This window comes from Meleagris gallopavo, chromosome 22 (genome assembly GCF_905368555.1).
Source record: "Meleagris gallopavo chromosome 22, MGAL_WU_HG_1.1, whole genome shotgun sequence".
NCBI lineage: Eukaryota > Metazoa > Chordata > Aves > Galliformes > Phasianidae > Meleagris > Meleagris gallopavo.
The window spans coordinates 5843043-5869939 of NC_139425.1; the positions used below are offsets into that span (position 1 = coordinate 5843043).

General features: G+C 40.4%; 1 protein-coding gene across 17 annotated transcripts in view; it reads left to right on the top strand.

Moving 5' to 3' along the window:
* Positions 1–287: 287 nt before the first annotated feature.
* The window catches only part of EYA2 (EYA transcriptional coactivator and phosphatase 2), a 96141-nt gene continuing 69531 nt past the window's right edge, over positions 288–26897 (top strand). For 4 of the 17 annotated variants that reach the window (XM_085242008.1, XM_085242006.1, XM_085242007.1 and 1 more), the window contains exon 1: positions 12233–12369. Coding sequence is in view for 2 of the 17 variants with exons in the window: in XM_085242016.1 (XP_085098142.1) it covers positions 1395–1465 (71 nt within the window). In the remaining 15 variants the exon portion in view is untranslated. Of the gene's footprint in view, positions 448–943; positions 1164–1249; positions 1271–1299; positions 1470–4848; positions 5001–12228; positions 12370–26897 lie in introns of those variants that run through there. The other 13 variants (XM_085242018.1, XM_085242017.1, XM_085242020.1 and 10 more) reach the window with 13 other exon arrangements.

Genomic DNA, 26897 nt, shown 5'->3' on the forward strand with positions numbered 1-26897 from the left:
CATGCTAGGAAGCTTGCCAGCTCCACACTGATGCTGGGAGCTTTGTCTCCTCAGGACTGCAGGAACACACTTTGCAGTCAAACTGATCTGAGAGATTTTGATAGTAAAAACAGCTGTCTCGTTGCAATGATGTTTTTGTTCCATTGTCAAAATTTTGAGTTAAATCCATGAGTGGGCTGCAGCTTGTTCAAACCCTGAACTCAACACCCTTTGTGTTCCTTTGGCTTTTCCACCACAGTTCCTGGGATCTCCCCTTCCTGAGGAAGGGCAAGGTGTAATAAAAGCTGTCAGGGCAAGGACTGGAGGCTCTCATCCGCTATAGAGCCAGAACAGGAGAGCTGCAGCCTGCTCCACTCTGCTGGAAACTGGGGAGGAAAGAGGAAGAGCAGGGCGCAGAAGCAAAACACCCCGATGCCACCGTGGCCAGGCTGCTTCCCCAGCGAGCAGGTACGCTGGTGGGCAGGGATGGATGTGTGCTACCTGTGTGCAGGGACGAGGCAAAGCACAAACATACCCTTTGTGCTCTTTGGCTTTTCTGCCTCCATATGGCCACAGATGCAGCCCGGCTTCCATGGGGATGTTGGAGGGAGAAGCAGGATGGCATGGGGTGGGGGGTTTCAGCCCTTGGGACCAGGAGCTGTGCAGTGCCCGAGTCGGTGAGAGCAGAGGGATGCCTTGTGTGAGTGAGGCTGCTCCTGCAGCTCTGCGAGTCTTGTGGTAGCGTGTGTAAAAAGAAATAAACTTCTCCCAAATACTCTTTTAAAACTGACATTTAAAAATTGACACAGGAGATAAGGTTGTGTTCAAATGCCCACGTTTTAAACCAAGAATCCCTCTTAAAAACACAGCTAAACGTAGATTGAGAGCATCAATCCAGATAAAGCTGAAAGCAGAAAGCACGTTGAGGGAGTACCTGCTACTAAATGAAAGCACAGCCCGGCAAGTTAGAAAGCGCGGGGGAGCGCCGAGCAGAGCAGGCAGAGCAGCGGGCTCGCTCAGGGGAACGCGTTGGTGACCGCAGCGAGAGGCTGCCCCGCGCTCCGGCCGGGCCCCGCGGCGTGCGGGAGCCGCTGGAAGCTCCTCCTCCGCCGGGCCGGGCTGTAGCGAGCGGCGGGACAGCTCCGAGGGCGCACGCTGCGAGGCGGCGCGGCCCCACGCGTGCGGTAGGTGCGGGGCGGGACGGCCGCCTGCGGGGCTGTGCGGGGCTGTGCGGGGCCGGCGGCGCGGTGCGGGGCTGCCCTGGGGCGGGCTCGCTGCGGGGAAGCAACAGGTCGGGCTCGCTGGGGACGGACCCTCGCGAGGTCACGCACCGCGGGGAAGCGCGGCGGGGAGGGGTGGGCGCAGCGCGGGGTGCGGAGCCGCCGCCCCGCTCCGCTCCGCTCCTATCCGCGGGCATGCGCGCCTGCCTCGCACATGCTCACTGCGCCCGCGGCGGGCGCGCACACTCCGCAGCGCTGCGGCTCCGGTGAGTACGGGCGGGGGAACGACAGACCGCTGCCCACCCCGCGCCCGCGGAGGGGCTGCAGGCGGCGGGGTCCCGTGCGCGGCTGCCCGCGGAGATCCCGCGTCCCCGGCCGGCGCGGAGCGGAGCGGAGCGGGACCCGGAGCGCAGCGCAGCGCTTGTCCCGGCACCGCCGCTTCCCGCGGGCGCGCTGCGGGGCGAAACGCGGCACCGCCTCGGGGTCCTACGGGCGCGGTTGCGGCGGGGTTAATTGATGCGGTTATTTGATGCGCTGCGGACCGTCCGGCTTACCTTAAACCGGCTTCGGTTAGGTATTCTATTGCAAAATGAAGTGTGCGTTTAAATAAAGTTAGTTATGCTCCCTTTTTGCAATTGCTCCTGTGAGGAAAATTTCTCGGGTGATTGATGCGCTTGAAGTTCGCTTTTTGGAGCGTTAAGTTGTGCCCAAGCGCAGCGAACAGCCTCTAACGGAAATTAGCGACGGGACACAGCTCCTGTTTTCGGACGTTTCGAACGCAGCTATGTTTTGCAGGGTGAAATTTTAGTTGTTAAATGCGTATGGTTAACCAATAAACATTTAATCAATTTTATTAACGGGAATTTTGTTCAGCATGGTATCAAATTCACGCATCCCTGGACTTTGTTCGGGGCAGTAGCAGGAATATCTCATTGTTTAATCCTTCTTGTGGACTTGGGGATTTACCGAGAGCCTCCTCTGTCTGCGCTGCTCTCTCCAGGAGGTTTTCCCCGAAAACACTGGGAAAGCACGACAAAATGCTTTCTGCCCACTCCGCGCACGTTAGGGGCATCTAGTCCCTAAAAGCTGAGATGTATCTAAACTACAGCTTCTGTGTATAAGCTGATGTTTTGTAGCTCCTTTCATGCATCCCACATTGCATTGTGATTTGTGTTACATGTTGCTACATACGAGATAATTTTTCTCCTTGCCCGTTTTCCTCTGAATAAACCATTTCTTCTCTTATACAAACCTGAATTCTTAATTCTGCCTTGAAACTTAAGTCTCAAATATTATGGGCTCAAATATTACATACATAAATAGGAAAGGCTTACTGTACAAATACCCTGAAAATAATTAGTGTTTGCAGCTTTGGAAACGTTCCAAAACCTTTTAAAATATATGTTGAAAATTCACTTCCAATGATGCTACAGCAAATAACTTGATTTTACTCTAATTTGCATCTTACAGAAAAAAAAAAAAAGAAAAAAAGAAAAAAACTTCCTATGTGATGCAAAATTAAATTATGTTTTTGAGTCAAATCATCCACCCATCTCATATCTCTGTCTCTTTTACGTCCCCAACCAGCAGGTCAAAACATTTGGCCTAACAACAAGTGTGTACTCCTTTGGTTTGAGGCCATCGTTCTATTTTGCTTTGCTTTGTTCAGCCCGCTCCCCTCAGCTCACTTTTTGTCCAGCACTACGTTCAGACTCGATTCCCACGCCTCGCTAATGGTATCACCAGAATTTGGTTGAAAGGTTTGAAATGGGCTCCTGTTTCGAATATCTCACAACCCTGGCAGTATTAAATTTCATTAGAAAAGCTTCATTAGGGAGAAATAAATATATTGTTGGTAATTCCCCCTTCATCAGTAAGTCCCACATTCAGTGTTCTGTGTATAGACGCAGCTCGATTGTACGAAGGGATTTGACTCACGTATTCATATGAAGACCATGACCTCAGAATACCGTTTCGAGAATCTTGCGTGTTCCTCTGCTGTTGTCCTTCCATAGATGGCCAGTGTGATGGATTTTTTCTGAAAATGAAAATAGTTTAACTGCGAATCCTGCAAATGTTGGTGGTATGCTAAGACTCAAGGCAGTAAAGTGCCCTGCTGAAGTCACTGTGGCTGCGTGTGTGTATCGGTGTGTGTAGGTATATGCTGCTGAGAAAGAAAACAATTAAAGAAGTCAGTAATTTTCTGCTGTCTTCCCGAGTGTTATTTATGATGTGTAGTAGTAAAGCAGCTATTCTGAATTCAGCTATAATTCTCGTCAGTAAGATTTGTTTCTTCTGTGCCAAATTTTGCAGTAACCAGATGGCTTTAAGGTGTCTTCAGCTGGAAAGCAAGCAAGAACAGTGCTGAAGACTAATTATTCCTTGCAGTAAATTTCTTCTGTAATAAATTCACAGGTTGTTAGACTTAATCTGTGGAAATGATTGTTAAGATTACTTGTGCAGTGAAAAATGCTTTTAAAATTTTGTTCGTAAAAAAGAGTTCTTAGAATGCCAGGAAAATGTTTTTGAGTTAACTTTGCCTCGTTGTAGTAACTTTTATTAGGGATGATCTCTTAAGTTGCAAATTCAAATCCTTTTCATAAACCATGGAACTCTGCAGTTTTAACATGATGAATTTAAATATATCCCATAAGTTGAGGGCTCATTTTCTAGATTAAGTGGGAAAATTTGTACGACCCTTTCTGATGGATCGTTACTGTACGCATGTGTATTATTCACAGCAACAGCGATATTGCTGTACTAACGATCGAGTTCTTTTCAGTACATTTCACATTGAACTACACAGGACAGAAAATAGTTACACCAAGAAGGAAAAGGTAAAAGTGAGCAAAGCTTTCCTTCACTTTTCTAACGAAAAGCCAGAAAGACCATCTTGACTGGGGCTGTTTTTACGAGGTCTCATCAAAAAACAATTGTTCATGGCAGCCCATTCTTAAAACAATTCTTTGTCCTTATTTGCAGATCTTAACTCAAGTAAGGATGTTTAACAAACAGCCCACTTTAATCAGGTGAGGATAAGCCCCTCAATTAGGACGCAAATAGTTGGGTACCTTGGTTTTGTCTTTGGGGCCTGGAGGTGTTGCCATTTGCTGGTAGATTTGGTGCTGCCAAAGTGTTGAATCAGGAGAGATGAGAAAACAGGAATAAGGATGTAGGACTGTGCAGTCACCTTGTAAAATATTTTTGATCACAGTGTACAAAACCAGACCCTGTTTCCTTCTTTGGCAAGAAGTTGATTTACTGCTGAAAATAGTGGGAGAGGAAAATTGGATCCAAAACAGTGACTGTCACCACGTTGACAGTTCCAGTGAATGTGTCACAGAATGAATATTTAATTTAAATTAATTAAACTTATTTTCAGACTCTCATCCTGGTAGGACTTTAATTGTATTTAAATTACTTCAAAAGTAAAATGAGAAGGAGAAGATTACATGGTCATAATCCTTCCCATTTAAAATTGTTTGTCTGCAGCTGCTTAAGTCCTAGCATTAGAAGTCACCTATAAACATGTTTATTTAGCATCAGTGTTATCTGTTAGATTGTACATGGTTCATTAACATGGAAAGAATACGTTTTGTTTAATAGAGTGTGGGAGCTGCCAGAGGTCAGAAGAGGTTGTTTGCCTGAAGTCGAGATGGCATCTTGGCTTTGCTCTCATTCTGTTTGTCACCTCTGCTGTCTCCGGGAAATGCTTCATTAGGGCAGTTGTGTTAAGGCGTTTTCCCTCGTGTTTAAGTGCAGAGGCTCCATAGAAAGCCAGAAGTATGCTGCAAGGTGGTGGTAAGGCTCATGGGGAATTTTAAGGAAAGTTTGTTGTAATTTGTGGAGGATTGGCTTAGATGGAGTTGAATTAAGAAGAACACTAGAAAGAAAAGAGCCGTAAGGGAGAGGGGAGCCTGGAACGTTGTTGTAGGGGCAAAAAGCAGCATAGACATGAATTGTATTTTACAGAAACAGGGAGATGGGGGTTTGGTGTGTTTAAAAATTCAGAATGTTTTGTGTGCTTTTGAATTACTTTTTGTCACTGTTGTTGTGGTTGGGTCACAGCCGGACTGGAGATGGCTGTAGCTGGTGGTGATGCTGAGCTGAGAACCAACAGGTGAGCTGGTGTCTCAGGCTGCAGAGACAGAACAGGACTGGGCCCTTTCTGTCTCCTCTGAAACTTGCTGGGTGCTGTCCGTTCCTGCCTCTCTTACAGTGTGCTTGGAAATGCAGAACAGTACTGGAGACACTGGAAATACCTTGTATAGAAATAGCCACAGCTTCATGTTTGAAAAGGTTATTTCAATTGCTTTAATGCTATTTATGTATAGATGCTAGCAGCCATGTGCTACATGCAGTATTCTGGGGGAGAGATGCACATGTGCAGTTTTTCTGGAGCTTTTTGAAAATGTTTCTGAGTATTTCTGACAAGCTGGTGAATTGCTCACCTAAAATGGAATGGGAGTTGCTTGGAATTTTTTTTTTGCTTTGGAGGGAAAAAATGGTACATTTAATTTCAGCTAGAAAAACAGAAAATTGAATTCTATGATTTTTTATCAGAGAAGGACCCTTAGTAGATCGTAACCAAAAGGAATCAAATAAAATGAATGTATAGTTCATATGTAGATCCAAGTGGCTGTAGAAGATGAAATATGAATGAAGCTTATTGCAAATGTGAAGTTTTTTTCAAAAGCAGAGCAGTAAAAATAGGTTAAAAAAATAAACTGAACTTCAGTGTTGATAATAAGTTGAAACTGAAATACATCGAGGGTCTGGATATTGTTGTTTTTGTTTTTGTTTAAAGCCAACCAAAGCATCTATTTCTGAAGAATAGTAGGTACTCTCAAATGGCTAGAGGGAAAACAAAAATAACTGCTATGTTGAGGAGGGGAATGTCTGGTGTAGGTTTTTTCCTTGAATTATATTCAACAAGTACTTACTCTGTTCCGTATTTTTAAGAAATTATGTGGACAGCAATTTTGTTTCTTTACCAAGGCAGTGAAAACACCAAGAATCCTTTTTATAATTTGGAAAGAATGTCAAAAGAATGAAGTAGTTAAACCTAAGTGTATTAGATCATACGCTCTAAATGCATAAATAAGCATAACTGCAATCACAGAAACCAATGTTAAAACCACCAGAAAAACTCACCCACAAACCCTAATGACTTAAAGGGAATGACCTCAGCCATTGTGAAATTTGTGCCTATTTGTTGACTGACATTTTTTGTAGAAGCAGATTGCGTGTTTCACTGGGGTGTGGGATTTTGTTGTTTGAAAGACTGCTGTTGTGTTGTGTTTTTTTTTTGCTGCTGGCAGGTTTGAATAGAAAGAGTGAAAACAGGATTGAGGCAGGGAGAGGCTGCGTGTGCTTTGGGCCTCAGCAATTTGAAAAGCAGGTGAAGGGTTGTTATTGATGGACAGAGACTGGTAGGAAGTTATAGAAGTTTGTTTTTCAGATGTTAGAAACTTCTTTGATGATAGTCCATTTCTAACTTATTCCCAAGTGGTTTTCTCTTAAGGAAATGAAAGTTTAAGGTATTTGATTACAAACCTAAGATCTTTTCATGTCCATGTCTTTGTGTGAGTGCTGCATGAAATACCGCTGCCATTCATCTCTCTGCTTTTTTGAGAGGAAATTGATGCATAGTAGAACCTCAACTTGCCATTGCTGTGACACGAGCGAATAATTCAGCAAAACTGAAGCCTTCCATTATTCCAACAGCAAAAAAAATTCTATGGGGTTGTTTTTAAATTAGCCAGCACTACAGACTGCAAGCGTGGTCAGAGCCAAGTTGCTCTGCAGAAATGGTTGCTCTCTGCTAGCTTTTCCTGGCAGTGGGCTCCTACTTTTCTGGGCTGCACTAATTAAAGAAGGCTCAAATTGAATTGTACCTCCTTAGCTGCACAGACAGTTTTAAGAAAACTGGTATTTTTATACTCTTTGATGCCTAACTCCAGACGTTTGGTCTTATGGTGCAGAAATCCTCATTTGCCATCCTTGCTTTTCAGAAGGAAAACCACCCAGCTAAACAAATAAATAAAAATCCTAAATAAGAAGAACAGTTTGGGACTAGTCAGCCCAGATGGTAATTAGTTAACCCAGAGTGATCTAATGCCTTGCTCTGTGCTGAAGAGAGCGACTTCACAGACCAACTCGACCGGAGTAGGAAAGAGTTGTATTTCTAAACAAAGGCAAGAGGACGTGGGGAAAATTTCTTAAACTCAGCAAATGCCTTAAAAAGTGGAAATGCTTCTAGGATTACTCAAGCATCCACAAGAAACAGTGAGGGGAAAGTGAAGCAAGGCATCTGAAATTTCTTGTTTTTTAAATAGGTTGAGTAAGCAAAGTGTTCTCAGGGCCCCTGTTATTTACAACTTAGTCCGTGCACCACGCAGAGATCCTCATCAGCTGTCTTAAAGGCAAGTTTCACATCTATTGCAAGTTGTATCTTTTGATGAAATGCTTGATTCAGTTTTTTGCCGTTTCATTGTCCTACAGCTGCTTTGAAATAACTTTGATCAGTTTTGAATATAGATCTTTATCACCGGTTCCGATTCCCCTTGTGAATGTGCTTCTGTACTGGATTACCATCATTAGAGTTTAATTGTAGCTCCCTAACAATTATTTAAGATTTTAATTGAAGTCCAGATGTACTTAAAAATGCTTCACTTCCAGTAAATATTGCGTTAACTTCAGCTGAAGTACTGCTATGCAAATGCATGTTTCTTTCAATTTTTGTGGCTGAAACAACTCAAATACTTTAGGTTTTTTTAGAATTGAGCAATAGTTTTTATTTGAAAAGAGATGTTGTTTATCCATCCTTTATCAAACTAAAAAGCACAAGTTTTTTGATGACTTGTAATACTTTTTTAAGTAAAGTCTTTGAACATTTTATTGGCTGTGTCCAAATTTCACTTAAAAAAAAAAATTATTTGGTTTTATAAAACTTTTTTTTTAATTATTTATTAAACTCTTTTGTTAAGTGCCATATTGATATTCCACCTCTCCATTGAGATGTAGAATTAGGAGTAAGTCAGCCTTAATGCTTGTAGCAAAATAAATCATCTCTTTCACTGTGCTTAACTGTGGGCAAATGTATGCTAGATCTGGTCCCGATCTCTCTAGTTTTCAGTTCATCTCATTTAAATAAGGAATGTCCCCTATTGAGAGGGAACAGTTTTAAATCTTCTGTATCTGTTGCATAAGTGTATTTTTTTAAAAAGTTTCCAATTGTAAAGGCTGTCAGTGCAAGTCAGACTGACTTCTTTAGTGTCCAAGCCTTGCAAAAGAGGAGCAGGAATTGCTATGCCTATGTGCTATCTGCACTCATAGGCCTTATTAGCAACTTGGCAAAGGTCTTCTGCAGCAGTTAGCAAAAGGAAAGAAATCCAGATCCAGTGGAAGCCGTACAGCTCCCCAGGCAGGAGGTGCCGCAGCCCTCACTGTAACAGCAGATGGAACCTCCTGCACAGAGAGATCTTTGCAGTGATTTGATTCCATCCAACATCTTCTATGACCTAATGCTCTTGGGTGTGTTGGTGGAGCTATCTCTTTAGCAGCAAAATAAGCAGGCATCAGTTATTTTTATTTACTGTTATAAAATAAAAAAGATCCTAATTCTGTTTAATGTTTGTAGACTGTTGTGTAAATGTCTACTTTAGAGGAATCTAGTTTGTAATAAAATTCAGTACTCTTTGAATAAAAGTCAAACTTAGGTTTCTGACCTAAAACGCACCATCCTTCAGCAGTGCTACAAGTATGTGCACAAGGCAATGTAAGGCTCTTCTGTTTAAAAACTTTGACAGACATTTGCTGTCTCTCCTTAAAATGACTTTGCCCTCTTCAGTGCTTCTGCACCTGAAAATTTTAGGTGGTAATTTGAAAAAAATCTACATTTACCTTGAACATATGATTTAACTTTGTTTGGCAACCATCCCTCCTGTTTGCTGCAACAGATTAAGATAATTTGAGAAAGAGAAATGACTGGGATGAGAAACTAGGGAAGCAAACTGAATCTTCTATAAAATATTTGAGATCTTGTAAAACTTATGGGCTGGATTAGTTTTGAGACAACACTCATGCCCCCCTGCAAGGCTAGGGGTAAGGGGTGGAGACGATGGTTGGTTTAGAATAGAAAGTAATAAAGGATGCTACTGCTGGAAGTAGGATGCATTGATGTTAGAATCGGGTGTTTTCCTTCCTACATACTAATACTGCTTCTTCCCCCCATCCCTGCTGCCACAAACCAGGATTATTCAATCACAACAGCAGTTTATCTGTTTGCAGAGTGGTATGGTTGCTTAACAGTGCACAGAAGCATCGTGTCCTGGTTTGGGATAGGAAGTGGAAAATGAATATTATTTTGAACTTGAACTTTGTGAGCAGGCAGAAAGTAATTATCAGAGCTGGAACTCCCCCGGGAGAAGCGGGGGAGTGATGCACCGCACTTGTAAGAAGCGCTGTGGGATCTTAAATATCTCGTCGTCTTTAATGCTTTGGTTTTATATTTCTGCTTTTTAATTGATCTTCCACTCCTCATTTTTTTCTTTGGCAAATGGAGGAAGAGACAATTGCATGTAGACTTGGTGTTCTGTATTTATTAATAGATGCTCCTCTCTGTCTCTTGCTGGTGGGGCAGGGCTGATTTTACATCCTGGTCTTGGTGTTGCTCTCAGTTGTAAAAGGAACTCTTTCACTACCTGGGTTATTTAATAGGCTACTGATGATTAAGAGCATATAACTGTGAAGCCATTGAATTACAAATTCTGAGTGAGCCACTCATGTATAATATTATTTATAAACCATAGAAGTTTATCTGTGTTGTAAAATACAAAACAGTGTCAGTCTGCAGTTATGAAGTTAACATTTTGAGTATCACCTTTTTAATAAGCACATTGCTATTAAAATACTACTGTGAGCTCGTTGTAGAAAAAAAAAGAAAAAATGCAAAATTTTGTCTTCATTAGTTTTTCACTATTTATTTATTGTTGTATTGCTGTGACTTCAGCAAACTATGACCTAAGGTTATTTTTTTTTGCTGCTTCTTTACAAGTTCCTCAACAAAGAACAGTCACCATTTCACATTTCCTTACAGACTGTACAGTACCTTCCATAGACACTGAAAGTATTGTTCTGTATTAAGTTAGATAATTAAACAACAAAGGAAAAAAATTTTTGCTAACTTTTTAACGTGATGCTTCTAACTATCAAATCGGATATTTTGTTCTTGGGAAGGAGCTTCATTTTTAAAAGATGATATTCATTTTTAATATAAATATAGGAAATAAAATATGTTCCTTATGATACTTCAACATGGTGTCTCCTTGATGAAGTTTGCAACACTATTTTACTTCTCTATTAACAGAGTTTGGGGATTTTTATTTTTGAGTTTTAAGGCTAGCAAAATTAAATCAGTTAAAAAAATGGGGGATGATTTATAGTAGCACAGTAGGAGAAATTCGTCTTGAGATTTTAATATCTTCCACCTGGTATAGAAATAAAAAGAAAGTAGTCTTTAGCTGGTGACTAATTTGTCACTAATACTCAGGGGTTCCTTCATTACAACGCAAAGATGTCAGTTTTGAGAGAAACATACGGTAAAAGAGCCGAGTGCAACTTCCTGTAGCAGACACTTAGAAAAAGGAGAAAAATAAAGGTCTGGAAAGCAGCCGAAACTGTGTGAAGGAAGGCTCTAAAGCTATCAATCAGGGCAAAACGACTGGGGAAGGATTTTACCTGCAGGCTTCAGAGGTATTCATTAGGACATGTTCAAGGAGGAAAGTCACTTGATATGGCTCCAGAGGAGGAGCCCTGGCAAGAAGTAATACCCTGACTGACGTTCAGTTCTCCCCAAAATGCACGTACTGCATTCTGTCCGAGGAGGAATTGTGTTGTGGTGTTGCTCGGTTTGTTTTTTTAAAGACACTGCTTACTGATGTTTTTTATACTTCGTCACAGTGTTCGATGACTTGCACCCAGGACATAACACAGTTTAAAAGAATACTGCTAGAGAATATCTGCGTCTACTGACAGCTCAAACCCAGTGACTAAGCATCTCTGTGACATCAGTCTCAACAAGTCCCTTTTGCCAGAAGAGAACAATTCTGGTGTCCAGAAACTTGCATGTCTGGTGTCATCCCTCTGCTGCAATAACAAATCTTTGGTTTAGTTCCCATCCTTCCAGAACTGTGGTTTCATGACAGTGTAAATGTAAGGAGGGGGGAGTGTAAGCAGCCAGAGAAAATGGGTCTCAATCGCTCTGTGCTCATGTCGTATTTAAACAGACACAGTGAAACAAGAATGAGAAAGCTGGATAGAAGACATCTACTTACAACCAGCTTTAGAAGCAGGGCATAGGCAATTGGCTGTGGCAGTGAGGTGTGGAGCTGTGCCAGGGAGCTCTTCTTTCTGTTTTACCTGTGCAAGTGTTGCAGTAACAGGTCTGGTTTCCACTACAGGACTGGATGCTTTCATATGCAGCAGCAGCTCTGCTTCTCTAGGGCTTTCTGTTTTATTCTTCCCCTGCTTTTTAATCCAAATGAACGGCTCACTCAGGGAGCTGTGGGCTGGCTCTGTGCTTGGCAATTGTCTATGACAGAAGCAGCAATTCAGTGTCAGGACTTCAGCAAGTTAGGCGTAGGAAGCAGTGGTGAATGCTGCACTAGGAGGCATACGTATAAGAGGCAACATTCATGACCACTTTGTGGTAATAATGTTCAAGCAGCAGTGGAAGCCCTGCTGTCCTGCAGCCCCCAGGCCGTGTTCACACAGTTCTCTGTTTCTTGCTGGAGATTGAGCTTTAATATTAGCTGTTCTGCAACTATTTGGAGACTTGTATTTTGTCAGAAGCAGATTATTGGAAAGAAATGATTGATTTTGCTATGTTTCTTCCAGTTTTAATATATTCTTCAGTCAGATCACGAGGAAGTAAGGAACGGATGACTAAGAAACGTTTCCGCACGCACGATGGGCGCTGGCCCTGTCCATGGGCGGTGACTCCTGTCAGGAGCGCCGCGCCGTTCCTCCTCCCGCGCTCATCACAGCGCTGTTTCCCGCCCTTTTTCTCCCGTCCTGCGGGGGTTGCTGCTGGTTTGAGGTGGCGACAGGGAGAGAAAGAAAAGGCTGACAAAGGAGGCTGCTCTGCTTCTCCCTTGTCCCACCTGAGGTAAGAGGCGACGGAACCTAAAATTAGGTCCCACCTTCTCAGAAGTCTCTGAGCTAATGCCAAGCATCCTGTGGGCACGAACGATCCTGCACAGAAAATTGGACCTGTGCTTTCCTGATCTGTAGGGACTGGATCTTTTAAGTGACTGTTTCTACTAGGAGTGCTTTTTTCCAGGTGAATGAGAACGGCAAGGATCCTGCTCTTTGCGAGGGAAGAGGGTTTATGTTGAGAGGGATCTTGCTGAAAGCTTAACCTGTAGCATGTGAAGATGACCAAGTGGTGTTAGTGTGCCAGTAGAGATTAAGAGACCCAGTTGCTGTGTTGGCTAACTAACATTTTTGGAGTCTTCTCTCTTTTTCTCAAGAGACAGCCTTACATTTGCGCTTTCATCCTGGGAAGTAAGTTAGAAAAGTTGTTTGAATGGCAGTGGGTTCAGGAGAGAGCTTACTTAAGTAAACATTCTTACACTTATTCTGGCAAGCCAAACTCTTGCCCAAAATATTGTCTGCCATTCCACAGACAGACTGGTTGTCTTTTGTTAATTGTGCAGTGGTCCTTTAATTCTATGGTAAACAAAACCTGCCAGGCCTGTGTTATTCTTCTTGCAGCCACTTCTCTTTTGCTCAACACCTCAAGCAGAACTTGGTTTGAAATCCAATCTAGCGAGGTGCTGCCTCCCATGGCAGACATGCTATTAAGGGCCACAGATGTCTCCTTAATGAAAGGATTTTGTTGTGCCAACATGATGCTCTCTGTCCTTCCTCAAATGGATGCTTTCTGTGTTGGTGCAAATACCATTACCAGAAGAAACAGTATGGAACTTGCAATCTTGTGGTCACTGGAACATGAACTTCTGAGATTTTTCTTGGCATGTACTCCTAAAGGTTAATGCATACTGGGCTTTTTTCAGAGTTACTGAAAATCAGGTCTTAAGTTGTATCTTTTTTCTTTTTTTTTTTTTTTTTTTTTTTTTTTAGTGCCTCAAATGGTTTATACACTCTAATGACCTCTGGAGGTACAGCTTGTATTATAATCCACAAATCAAATATTAGTAAAGAAGAAATAGCAGGGATGTGACTTGTGGAAGCATTTTTCAGATGGTCCCTGACAGTGATTGGTGAAGAGGTTGGATTATTGCATATGAAAAAGGGAAGCCAAAATTTGACTGCTTTAACTTGCAAGTTTACTGAATATACATAAGTTTTGCACTGAGATCTTAGCCTAAAAGTTACTCAGCTATCCCTGACACTGTAAATTTGAAGATTTCCAGGCTCATTTAAGTGCTGTCAACCAAGCCTTGTGTTCAGTCCTAAGCACTTTTCACTTCTGTTAGGAAGGCCTGAAATCATGAGACCTTGGACAAGAAACTGTATTATCCTGACACGAGTTTAAAAGAAATATTTCTTCCAGATTGTAAATGTCCAAAATATGCTGCTCAAATTTGTTCTGTTCAATGTTAATGTATAATGGTGAAGGTAAGTGGCTGTAAAGTCAGTTTTCATGTTTAATTAGTTGTGTGTGTGATTCATGTGTTTTTTTATTCTCATTCCAATTTCATGCCAGCCTTGTGTTTTTATATTGCTATGAGTTTATATTTCAAGGTAATACTTGTAGAATGATGGCTCTCAGCTTTCATGGGCATACTAAGTATATTTTTGATCTGAGGATTTTAGCTCTACAAATATTGACAAGAAAGTTTTTTTTTTTAATACAGAAGAGATGTGATCCAGTTGTCTTTAACAATGCATGTAATCTCACAAGAGGAAAACCCTATTCTTATCCGTTAAAAGTTCTACAGTTAAAGAACTATGTGGTGAAAAACCTGCCAAGATTTCTTCTTTAAAATAAAGATGACAATGGCCACTCGCCTGATGAGGAAATCTTTTTCTCCACCCTTCTATGTAGCAGCTGAACTGATGGAAGTTTAGCTGTTGGCAGCATCTAAGATGAGATGCTTACAAGTACCCTGTAGCCAGCCTCTATGTTCACTGACACTAAACACCTGCAAGAAATCCCCACTAATTCCTAAACACTGTTTCATTTTCTTGATATCTGGTAGAGCTTTGGCTCTCTCTAAGTGCAGTAGTTGACTGCTAAGGTAAATGCATGACCTGAAGTAAACCTGCAAAGTAGTTGTATACCCCTGCAGAAAGGACAGTGTATACACATGCCCAACATAGATGTCAAGAATTGCTGACTCAAAATCTGCATGTTTCCAGGGGAGTAAAAGTAACTATCACCTAAGTAGAGAAGTGATTTGGTTACAATGTCCTACTTGGCATTAGAATGGTCACCTTGTGAGCAGTGAGGCTGTCTCTATTAGCAGTTGTGTTAGTAGATGCAGGTGTGGTATCAAGACTGGATTAAGTTGAGAGCTGCAGAGCTGCATTGACATCAGAAGGGGTGACCTTCTCAGCCTTGCTGTGTTTGTTTCTCCTTCCCTGTGCTGGTGTACCGATCATGCTGCGAGTCAGATCAGCTTGCTGATCTAGCTGAAAAGAAAACCAGGAAAAAAGCCAGCTGCTCTTCTGGCTGACAATGGATTCATGCGGCTGCAGAAATCTGCAGGAGCCGGTGTCTGAAGAAAGGAGAAACTAGTGTTGTATCTTTGGTCAGATGCAAGATCTTTGATTTTTACAGTTATTTGAAGCTGGTCAAATGCTGAGATGAATGATAGTGCAGTTTCACTGCTACCCTTGATAACTGAATTTCAAGGCAACAGTTTGGGAAATAAATAAATTTACAAAGTGTAGTCAGCTTAACTGATGAGGATTAATCAGCTTGATGCTTTAGTATATATATAAATATAGATAATGATGTAATAATATGTTAATGTATAAAATTACATCACTTACCTGGCTTGGATTTCTAATGTGCGAAGTCCTGTTCTGTTCTTTCTTCCTGAGGACACCTTTGGGCAGATGTTTTTGAAATGTGCATCTTGGCATATCCCAGAGGAAATTCTGAGCAAGATGTGAAAGTTTCCACTGCTTTCTTTGAAGAGAAGCTGGAGCAAGGTCATGTTTACATGTTGAAATTATAAAAGCATTTGCTGCAGTGGGAAGAAGACAGGTATGATTCCCTCCAGGCAGAGGCTGAGAGAAAAAATTTCAGTGGATAATAGTAAATAGAAAGATCCTGATTTCATTCCTGTTTGGGATCTTATCAGAAGTGCCTTCCTCAAAGTCCCACACATCTTAGTAGAACAGCAGTGAGAATTACGAGTCCTTAATTCCTGTGTTTCTGAAATCATTGGTGCTTTGGATGCTTAAAAACCTCACTGAAATGAGCTATAGCAATCCCATTTTTGGTTGCAATTTATACAACTTGGAAATTATATTTTAAATTAGGATTAATTTTCCCACCAAGTGAGGTTGACTGACTAGCTATTTTAATTACTGAATTTAGGTTACATATCTACAAGAAAAACTTCTCTCTGACAAAAGCATATTATGTCTTGGCTCTTAATAATAACCAGCTCAACTTTAATTTCACAGCTTGCTGCCAACAGCTGCCTTACTAAGACATAGTACTCATATTAAATGAAATTTCATGAAAAAAAAGAAAAAGGAAAACTCAGTTCCAGCTGGATTGAAAATGCACTTGGAGCACTTCTATCCTGCATATAAAGCTGCCATCCGCATCCAAATTACTTTTTCATTTTTAATAATGAGGATCAGACCTTTTCTTATTATTGAGGCCAGTGTAAGATATTAGAAGCATACAATTTCATTCAGAATCCATTAGTTATTGAATCCTGTCCAAAGTTAAGTATTTGAAGTGTTTTAGGAGAAACTCACCTTTTAGTTTCAAGATTTTGACAACCTACTTGGATGAAAACCCTGAAACGAGCAGACCACTCTAGTCCTGCTTGGTAGCTCTCGGATGCATTAATTACATCATTTTCTCTTGGAGCTGCTGCTCATGTATTGTTGAAAGCCCTGCAGCTGATGAGTGCTTGCCCAAACTACCAACAGGAATCTCAGTTAAATTATCGCACAGCCTCTCTGCACATGGAAAAGATTAATTCTCATAGCCACAAAGAGAATGAACACTTTGTACTTACAATCATAATGTAAGCTCATGCTGAAGTACAGTGACAGTAACCAATTCCTTACCAATAAATTCACAGTTCTAATAATCATGTGTTTTAACAGCATCTTGATCCCAAAAGGATCAAAGAAGCATTGATTTGTTTAGCTTTAGGTCCCATCCCTCGTTGTTCTTCCTCTCCCTTTGCTCTCCATGAGCTCAAAAAAGCCATAGATGAGATGAAACTCAACCATTGTCGTATAGTCCACAGCAGGGAAGGGCACTTTGCAAAACCACAGAAAGGAATATTTTAGCCAATAGAAATGACAGGAAGTGTTGTGGGCAGACAGAGCACAAACATTAGAGCCTGCTTTGGCCAGGAGTCGATACCAACCTGTTTAAACTGCCGTAAAGTTCTTAAGTGAGATAGTAAAGGCATTGAAAGTTAAAAATTCAACGTGTTTAACAGTTACATTGTACCTGCAGCAGTATCTGTTTGCTACTGTATGGGAAAGTTCGTAGAAGGCACTGCTGGTCTTTACCAAATGTGGCTAAGAGTTCAAACAGCAGCATTAGCTCAAGACAGTGGAGTCAGGAAGTTTGAAATGAGTGTCTGATGAAGCAGTATGCATTACGTAGTAAAGGTGCCTACAGTGGTTGCATTTTGCCCTTAGGAAGATGAATAATGCTCACGAGAAACATTATTGCCCTATAACTGAGCTTTTGGTAAAGTTAATTTTGTCCCCAGATCTCTGCAAAGGCCTCTTGTCCTTCTGCAGGCATGTGCTGAGATGTTGTGTAACATGATGTAGTCCCTGAGCACTGTCAGGATTAATCTCCCAGTAGTTTCCAGTCTTGTAGGATGGTTGATGGCAATGTTGTGGGATGGCATCAAAATCCAGGACAAGGTTTTTGAAAATTAGAGGGGACAAAACAAGCTTTACTGAAACTACTTTGAAAGGTGTTTCATGCTTCAGGCGGTGTTTGGTGGCTGTTGTACTGCAGCAGCAGAGAAGGACCCAGCCCCACACTATGCGGAACCGAAGCACTGCCTGCCTCAGAGTATTTATTTCTCAGGACTTGAGAAAAGTGTGTGGAAAAACAGGGTATGCACAAGATACAAAATTGCCATGGACAGGTAATGATTGTGTTACTAAGTAAGCCAAATATTTGTTTTTTGCCTACTTTGAGGCGGCTCAGTAATTCCTCAGTGCTGAAACATTCTACTCCAAAACCTAGAAATCCTGCTTCTGATTAAACAAATATTTTTTTCAATAAGAATCTCGGACTGAGTGGCTGCAATTTTCACCATCACAAATGTTTTTCAGTTCCATCTCAGACCAGTACAATGTTAGTTGCACTTAGGCACATATACCCATCAGAACTAGCAATTATTTAGGGGAAAAAAAACAATTTGAAATGCTGAAAAAAGCCCTGTGTGCTATTAGAGAAAATCCTTTCCTAGTATCAGTCTTACTTTAAGATACCTTTTTCAAACATTACTGTCACCTTGAACTGTGCTTTGTTTGCTTGTTTACTGCTAATACTTGTCTGTATTATACGAAGCAGAGATTAGAGCCAATATTTAAAGCAGCATTTATTACCAGCAAAAGAAGCAGAAAGTGTTGGGGAAGGAGAGAATGTGAACATGATTTTATATTCAAAAACATGTTTCTGGCTTAGGTTTTTTTTAGAAAGGGAAGGTCCAAAAAAGTGTACTGCAAAGACAGCATTACTTTATGTCTTTGTAGATGGGCATAGCAGAATAAAATACACATCTTTTCATATATATTGGAAATATTTTTTGAAAAGATTGAGTATCTGAAACTATTCCCAACTTTAATATTTTCTCCCACATCCAACATAAAGTGCAAACCTATTTTGACATTTGATCTATACTGTCCATAGGTCTTTTATATACACAGAGGGATTTACTGCTATGTAATCAAGCTCCTGAAGAAAAACGTTGTCCTTTTATTCACAAGGGATGACTGTAATAAATTAAAATGGTTTCCCATTAGCTTTCCCTACTTAGCTGAACCACTTAAAATTACTTTGGACTTTGCCCTTGTCTGACCTTCTCACCTTTGCTCAAACATTTCTGTTTCCAGGAGTGCAGCAATGGTCCTAGAGCCTTACTTCTCTGAATAGTTACAAATCATTTCAGTCTGGAAGCAAAGCACCAAGGTGGAGCCCATTTGGAGTTAAAAGAAATGTTTAATGGTTTTAAAAGCCTAATGCCCTGTCTAACTTGAAGACAATCTGTGGTATCATAGGTTGCTGTTTGTATTAAGAGATGATTGTGGCTTATTTGCATGCATATTTTTCAGTAAGACTGTGTTTGCAAAGTGAAGATAGGTTTGGATATTATTTGTTTAATTACTTCTTCAAAATTTCTTTGGCAATAATGGCTTTACCAGCTTGTAGACAAAACTGTAGAATTGCCATGAGCAAAACTCTGAGGGTTGTTTGAGCACAGAAGTACATATAAAAAAAGCATATGTGAGGCACTCTGTTCCTTTGCCTATTAAATGCAATTAGAATTGTATTGATTTACAAAACAAACTGCATGTCTATAGCACTTGTTCTGTCAAACATTCAACTATAATTTTATAATTGATAGTATGTAAAAGTTAAATTGCACACACATTAATCAGCTGTGCTAAAGTAAACAAAATACAGTTTTGTATTTGTAATACAAACAAGTAAACAAAATGCAGTTCAATACTGAATTGTCAGTTTTGGTTACAAAATGAACTTTTTACTAAGTCCTAAGTCTTGTGTCCTACTGTCTGTTGCTTCTCTTTGTATTCATGTTCTAAATTCAGTTTTTGCACTTCTTACTGGTTTGGAATAGTAACTTCAAGGTGATTCTAGATGGTCTCAGTGCAGTGTTGCAATCTGAAGAGCCATAAAGATGTTGCTCTTGCAAAAGTGGGACAAATGTCTGACTTCAGAGGCACTGCTGGTGGAGAGTCCCCCCAGGTCACCATGAGTGACCATGACATGCACTCCCTGATAGATGCTGTGCTTATTAATGCTTACAAATTAATGGTTTATTTTATAGACAATGATACTGGACAGAACTCCAGCTGTGTCTCAGCCACCCATGTCAGAGACAAATAAATACATAGGGAGAGAACTAACCAAACATTTCAGAAATCAATGTGCTTATGGAAAGGTAGTAACTGAAAAACAAGCTCAAATGGCACTCAGCAAAGGTATGGTGCAGTAGCCTAGTTTTATAGGAATTGCTAGATAGCGTCAGTCCAAATGTTTCAGGAAAAGTTCCAAAACTGTCCTATTCTGTGCTATTCCAGTTCTGAAATACTTTTGTTAAGTGAGGGCTAACTTGTCAGAACAGAAAAAACAACTTGGCTGGTTGCAGTGAAGATCTCACATCTCAAATATTTTCAGCTATCTGTGATTATTCCATATAGGTAAAAATAACTCATAGTCTGCATAAACTTGAACAAACACAGGGAAACCACAAGCTGACTGCAAATGTTGCTTGAAGAAGAAAACCATACCCTGTGTGTCATTGATCAAAGTCATCTAATCACAGCTGAGGGCAATTTAGTATTAACAGTGTTTTCTGGTCAAGAGGATGCCGGGACTAGGTAGGGCAGTGCATGGTGGTCATATGTTGGTCTCAGGTACATTGTGCGACGTAGGGAATATCTGCATAGGAAATGTGAAAAAACACTACTATTTCTGAGACTATTTTTAGACTCTATTAATGTGTCTTGGGCCGTTGGGGTGCCAAGGGCAATATTGTGAGCAGTTGAGAAAAGGAAATATGTTCCCTAGTTTTTGCAGTTTCTAGTGCACACTTGAATCCTGGGAGGAAAGAAGACTTAGCAGGGTGTTTGACCACCGAGGCTTGTTTCCGTTCCAAAGCAAACTCTGGGCTTTTTGCATATGAACATATGCAAGATTCATAATCTGGCACTATATTATTTGTGTGCATACATAACCTGCAATTTATTAAAGATATCCTTGCTGCAGCTCTCTGCCTCTGCACCATCTGGGAAAGATGCAGAGATGAGAATGTTCTTAGCAATTGCAAGAGATTTCCTACAAAACCACTGGCTTGCAAGAGCTTATCACTGGTGAAAGAAGCATCTCTGGCATTTCATAAATCATCAACATTACTAACATGCTGTTTGGAGATTTGTATCATTAGCAAATTAATCATATTTAGGAACACTCCCATAGCAGTGTTGGATGAGAAGCCATGCAATGCCTTCTGCCAAATAAACTGCAGAAAGTGGGACCTAGGGGATGAAATGTGGGGAGGAAAAGCCAAAGCACAGCTTTCGTATTACCTCAGCGTTATCCCTGATAGCAGCCTTTTAAAATATTTAAACAAAATAGCAGCGAAGATCTTATCTAGGAGCTTGACTTATGCTGTAGGCAGAATATGATGGAGAAATGATTTCTGGTTTTGAGAGGGAGCATCCACAAAAGTTTACTCATTTGCCTTCCAAGTCTATAACATCTCTACTGTGGCCCAGCCTTGAAGTACAAACACCCACCAGACTGCTTTCATGTAAGGAAGAAGAAGGATGCTAGGTGTTGCAATTTTTTTATGGAACAAAGGAAAATCTCATTATGGAGTGAGATCTAAACCTGATGTTCTTCCTACTTGAGTACTCTTAACTAAAACCATAGTGCTTTTCTTGGTAAAAAAAACAAAAGTTCTGGTGTAACTGAAGGTAATTTTGCCATGCTGTTTAGAATTTAATATGTACAGTTGGTTATTCTTAGAGACACCCAGTGTTCATTGTTTTCCCCATGAATTCACTGAACTTCAGCTTTGAATTCTAAGTTCAAACTCACTTGGTAGCTTTTCCCATGAATTATACTCTAAAATACATACTTGGTAAAAGTTGCCAGACAGCAAAGGATCATGTTTATACCACTGTTTCTCTGATGTAATCTTTCCCCTTTAAAAAAATAAACAAACATAAACCACATGTTAAAACAAACACAAACAAGTGCTATTGAATCGTGCCTATTTTTGATCACTGGATGTTACCTGCAAATTTAGTGTTATAGCAATACAAAAAGACCAACAGAACCAACTGGATATTTGATAACTGGTTTATGCATAGCCTTTATTTGGCTTTTTCCTTGGAATACACTAGGAAGCATTGCAGCTAACTTCAGCAGCCAGGAGACAGGAGGGTGTATTTCAGATCTTGCCCTTGCCATACATTGCGTTATCCACAGACCACCACTATGTTTTGGTATTGCAGCATAAGACAGGTAACTGCCGTTAACGACTAAACTGACTGTGTAAACTTTCTGTGTTTCAAACCAGCTGTGAAACTGGTCTGCTAAGTTCTTCTGCTATGTCAGTGGATGCCGGCAACTTTCAATTTAAAATGCTTTTTAATGCTTTGTATGGCACTGGACACATTATATAGAGCTGAATTATAAACTACTTTTCAAAATATCCATGATTCAGCTGCTTGTATGGAAAAATGTATACTCAGCTTTTGAGAAAAACCTTAACTCTCTTAGAGCTCTCAGGGTCAGGCTTTCCTCTAAAAACTTAGTTTTTTGCTTAAGGTATGTGTGCATGCTTTTCAAGATATTTGTCCTATGTATTTACTGGCAAAGAGGTATGTGACAACACTAGAAAATAGCTGCCTTTTTTGATTAGATTTTATTAACTGCTTCTCTGATGAGCCAGAAATTTGAGTTCTTCTGGATAATCCCATGATAGAGGGAAATAGATGGAATGTAATTCTTTCAGAAGCACATTTTGTTTGTATGGTTTTTGTTTGTTTATTTTTGTTTCCTCCAGTTCACAGAAAGGAATAGAGATTGTATTTTTCAGTTAGTGTTCCTTAACATTTCAATAGGTTTTTCTCATGCCCGTGTTTCAGGTTTTTTTTTACTTTTTTCTCAGACTCTTTTGTTTTTCTGTTTTCTCACTGATTTTATGTCTCCAAGCTTCCACTGCCCTGACTCACCCACATGTATAAAGAAAGTAGTTCCTAGACCAACTTTAGACAGGGAAGTTCTGGTACAAGCTGTCTTCTCTGTTGAAAGCTTGCAGTTTTGATCTTCACTGATCCATTTCGTCTACAATACCTGTTGCTGAAAATGCACCGTATTGATCTTCAGGAACCATGTTAGAAGTGAGAGATGCAGGATATTTAGGCATTAGGTGATCCCCAATGCTACTTTGTGAAGAGAAGCCAAATGAAGGGAAGCTGGTTCTCTAATTGTGGCATTTAAATTCTGTGCTTAAAATTGCAGTTACACTGAGTAAATTCAGTTTCTGGGCTCCTAAAAAATTAAAAACCAGCAAGGAAGCATACAAGCAGTCTTTGTGATGACAGCCTGTAAAACCAGCAGCTGTACAGGGGTTAGCAGATTGGTTATGCTTAAAGTGAACCATGGCAAGACATGTGCTAACAGAAGATGCACAACATACCTAGCACCTATTGCTTGAGGGTTAAAAGAGACCAACTGGAATAAAACAACTGGGAAAGAAGAGTTATGCAGCCAAATGTGAATGAAAGAGAGAATTTAGGCCAAATGTGAATTAAAGCGAGAATTTAGGCATGCAGAAGTTGGGTGTGGGAAAGAGATGCTATGTGGTCTAGGAGAAAATAGGAATGTGAGACTTAAGCTCCTGTTCTGTACTGACAACCGCAGGCAGTGTCTGTGCTCTCCATTAGAAGAGTGGAGAAAGGCTGACAAGTGGTCAGGAAAAGTAAAAAATACGCTGCTTTCATGGCATTTTAGTAGGTGTACAATTGATCTTCTGTCTTTGATTTCTATATAGCTTTCTCTTTTACCCCTTTGTGCTGATTTAACAGTGTAGCCGGTTATCTTCATGATTTTGAGCTCAGCTCACTCAGAAGTGGAAAAATGAAGTATTCTCTCCTATACAAAAGTAAATAGAGGTAGGCAGATTAAATACAAATAGTCTCTGTAAAATATTCTCCTAACAGGAAACCTGTGACTGACTGAAGCTGAATGCAAGTCTTCCTAATGAGAGCTCTAACATGGGGTCATGGCATCAGATCGGTCATTTCTGACAAAGCCATTTGAGGGATAAAGAAGAAAAAACAGTCTTTTATTCCAGTTTTTGTTTTGCAGAAATTAAATTAAAAAACCTGAAATCAGACATACTTTACTTTTTCCTTGCATTTCACTGGAATTAACAGGACTACAGTTCTGGGAAGAAGGAAAAGAGATGGCAACTGTATTTCTTTTGGAAAACCAAGCACTGCATACGGATATTTTGCACGGCTGTTAGTTTTTGGTAGCTCATGTTGCAGTAGCCATTGCAAACAATGAGGGTGAGCAAGTATATCTCGGCACATTGCTTATGAGTCAGTTGGTTTTATCTGTGTCATCCTGTAGTAGCCCAAAGAAAGAAATTTTTGTTGATTGTAGAAATTATTCCATAAAAGTGTCAGAGAGAAACTGTGCCACAGGCAATGAGCTGAAGTTAATCCAGGGTCAGGAAATGCATCAGCATTGAACCAGGTTGTCGAGTTGCTCTTCTGGGCTGTGAAAGGGCAAGGGCTTTTGAAGTCCTGTGTGTGTGGGAGAATATTGCCTTCTAGCTAAGGATATTGCAGATCAAGTCTGAGTTTTAGGCCTAAGGCGGTCACCGTCTTAATGTCATACGTAAACGTCTTCTCAAATATCCAAGAAGCAAAAGTTGACTTTTGATTGCAGCTGGATTTCCTAATCTGTAATGACAATATTTTCTGAGATTATTTGCATGAACTCAAGGTAGCTGCCATTTTCTCTACTTGCAAGAAATTTTCCTGAGCTGCTTTGCAGTCCTGAAAATGAAGCCATCATCCTGACACTCTTGTGTTTGTGGCAGTCCCCTGTTTTGGTCTGGTGCTTGAGCAGTTTTGGAGGTGCTGAGCTGCAGAGCAGCTCCCTTAAGAGCTGGACTGTGGTGATCCTGAGTTGAGTGGTGTGTGACATGGTAGTAAGAAAACTAGAAAACTGCTCTTCACTGAAGCAAAGTGGACTTTAAGGTGCTGGTTTTGTCACTGAAGCTGTAAATATCTTCCAGTAAAAGATACCATGGTTTGTGGTCATTTAATGTTGTCCTCAGATTTCAGATTTGACAGTTCTGTTTGAAGAACTTGTAGCCCCCTGGGAAAAGGTTGGGTAATAGCAATTAGATCCTCAGTTTTTAATTTTTTTTCAGTTTGTTTTTTGAAGGGGAAGAAAAAAAAGGGAAAGGTCAAGTTTTCGCCCTTAAACCGAGTCTTTCCTTTCATGTGTGCCAAGTGAGTTGCAACACAAGGCTGTAACTTTTCTATACCTCCCCATTCAAACACTGTGTTGGATATCCCATTAGGAGTGCTTGTATGTATTATTTATGAAAATTGCATTGTTACTACTGAGGATCAGATAAATAGCTTGAAGTCTATTGTCTGATTCAAATGTTCTTTTAGGTTTTAGTACTAGCCAGACTGTCAAAAACTCTTAATACATCACACACAGTTCTGACTTCTAACCAGAAATTGTCTGCCTGGAGCAAGTAATCTGCTATTTGAGAACAGTGTGCTTATAGAGTTTTAAAATTTGGGAGAACTTCATGCAGAGTGTGCTAAAAGGGATGAGTTTAAAAACTTAGCTAGTAGCAGTTGAAAAAATGCTGCTGTTACATGGCTGTCTGTTCTTCACCTGTGTGAAATAAGATGGTGGCATCTGTTCGGTTGCAGGCAGACAGATGTCCACATCACAATTCATCAGACCCTTATACAGAGCACAGGAAATCAGCCCGTGTTCTTTCAGTTCAAGCTGGGAGTGGGAGAGGGAGTGGAGAAGAAAACTTTCTTTTCTCTTCTCTGTTCTATCTGCATTAAAAAAAAAAAAAAAGAAAAAAAAAGAAAAAAATGCATACACATCTCTTTCCAGAGCGCTGCTCCAGCCACACCAATTGGGAGCAAATTCCTTCTTAGGAAAGTGTAACTGAGAAGTACTGGAAAGAGAAGTGTGTTGAGACAGATGTGTTCTTGTATGGAAAATGCATTTTTCTTTGAATAATTCAGTGTAACTTGCAGTTGTGTGCAGAGGTGCTCCTCGATAGTAGGTACCTGATGGGTTTTGTGGACTCAGTTTGGTGTAATGGACATATGAAAGGCACTGTTATGTTACCTTTGGCCCCTGCTACTGTCCTAAATTTTGACATGCCATTGTAAAAACCCTTAGTAGGTGCTAGATCAAGTGGTTAGCTGATTGGCATCTTTGTTCCAGCAATAAAACTGTGGTCTTTTTCATCACTTTTCCATTTACTGCTCTGTATGCTGTTTATGGCAGCAAAGGCAAACCTTTTCAGTGTGTCTGCCAGGTTTATTTTAAAGATCATGGTGTTTGGTGCCAACTCTTGTCTCTCCTGGTGCCAGACTTGGCTCTAGTCATAGCTGTTCGACATTGTTAGGCTTCTTCAACATTGGATTACATCATGGTGAAAGGAGGAATAGGGATTTTTAAAAATTCCAGTTATTCAAATGCAATTGTCACAGGGGGAAAAACAAAGAGGAAGACAAAACTCCTGCAGTTCAAATGTCAGTGTCCCTCTGTACTTTGGCAAGACATTTGAAGCCTGCTTAGCATCATATAATGGCACTTTCAGGAAGTGCTTTTCTTTATCAGATCAGACTCTGCAAATTAAAACAAGGATGTTTGTGTGAAAGGCATTGGGCTGATGCACTTATCATTTGGTGTTTTCACTTCTATACTGCCCTGCAGTCTGTCAGTTACTGAATGGCAGGATCACTGCAGAGGTTCTCCTTAGCCCTTCCTTGTCTGATAATCACCTGTGGTCTTCTTGTAAAAACCTGTCTCATCTTGAAAATAAACCTCATGCTAGCAGCTTTCTGATCTTGAGCCCACCTTAGCTTTCACTTTAATGTATTGTCACACCAGAACTTGTGAAATCAGACCTCAGCCTGCCTGAACCCTCAAAGTGTTCCATTTCTAGGCTATTATTTTAGTCTGACTCACAAATACCCACAGAAGCAGGCTATTAATTGCGTGATTATTAAGGAAAACACTTGTGAACATGTGCTCCAAGTGAGTTTCTTCTTTGCTTATCTGTTTTTGCACTGTTAATGAGTGTGAGTGACAAACTTAAGTGAAGTTTTTTAGCCCAGCGTTGCTTTTTATGAGTCTTTTTTTCTAACATGTCCAAGATATGCAACTGTTAGCTTGCATTACTTCACTCACTACTGTTGTCCTGTGGCTCTTTAAAATAAGTCTCTTGGTTTTTATCTATAAACTGTCATCAGTTTTCTAATTCAAAAAAGTCTTTTTGAAAATTTCAGTTAGTGATATAGATACAAAATTTACAATTTGTTTATTTTTTGTCATTTTTTACTCATGAAGTAACCGACTTCCACTACAAAAAAACCTGTTTACCAGCAGAGAAACTTCTACACATTTCACAGACTCCTGAAGAACTTAATATAAACAATAATATTTTGTGTTTTTAAAAA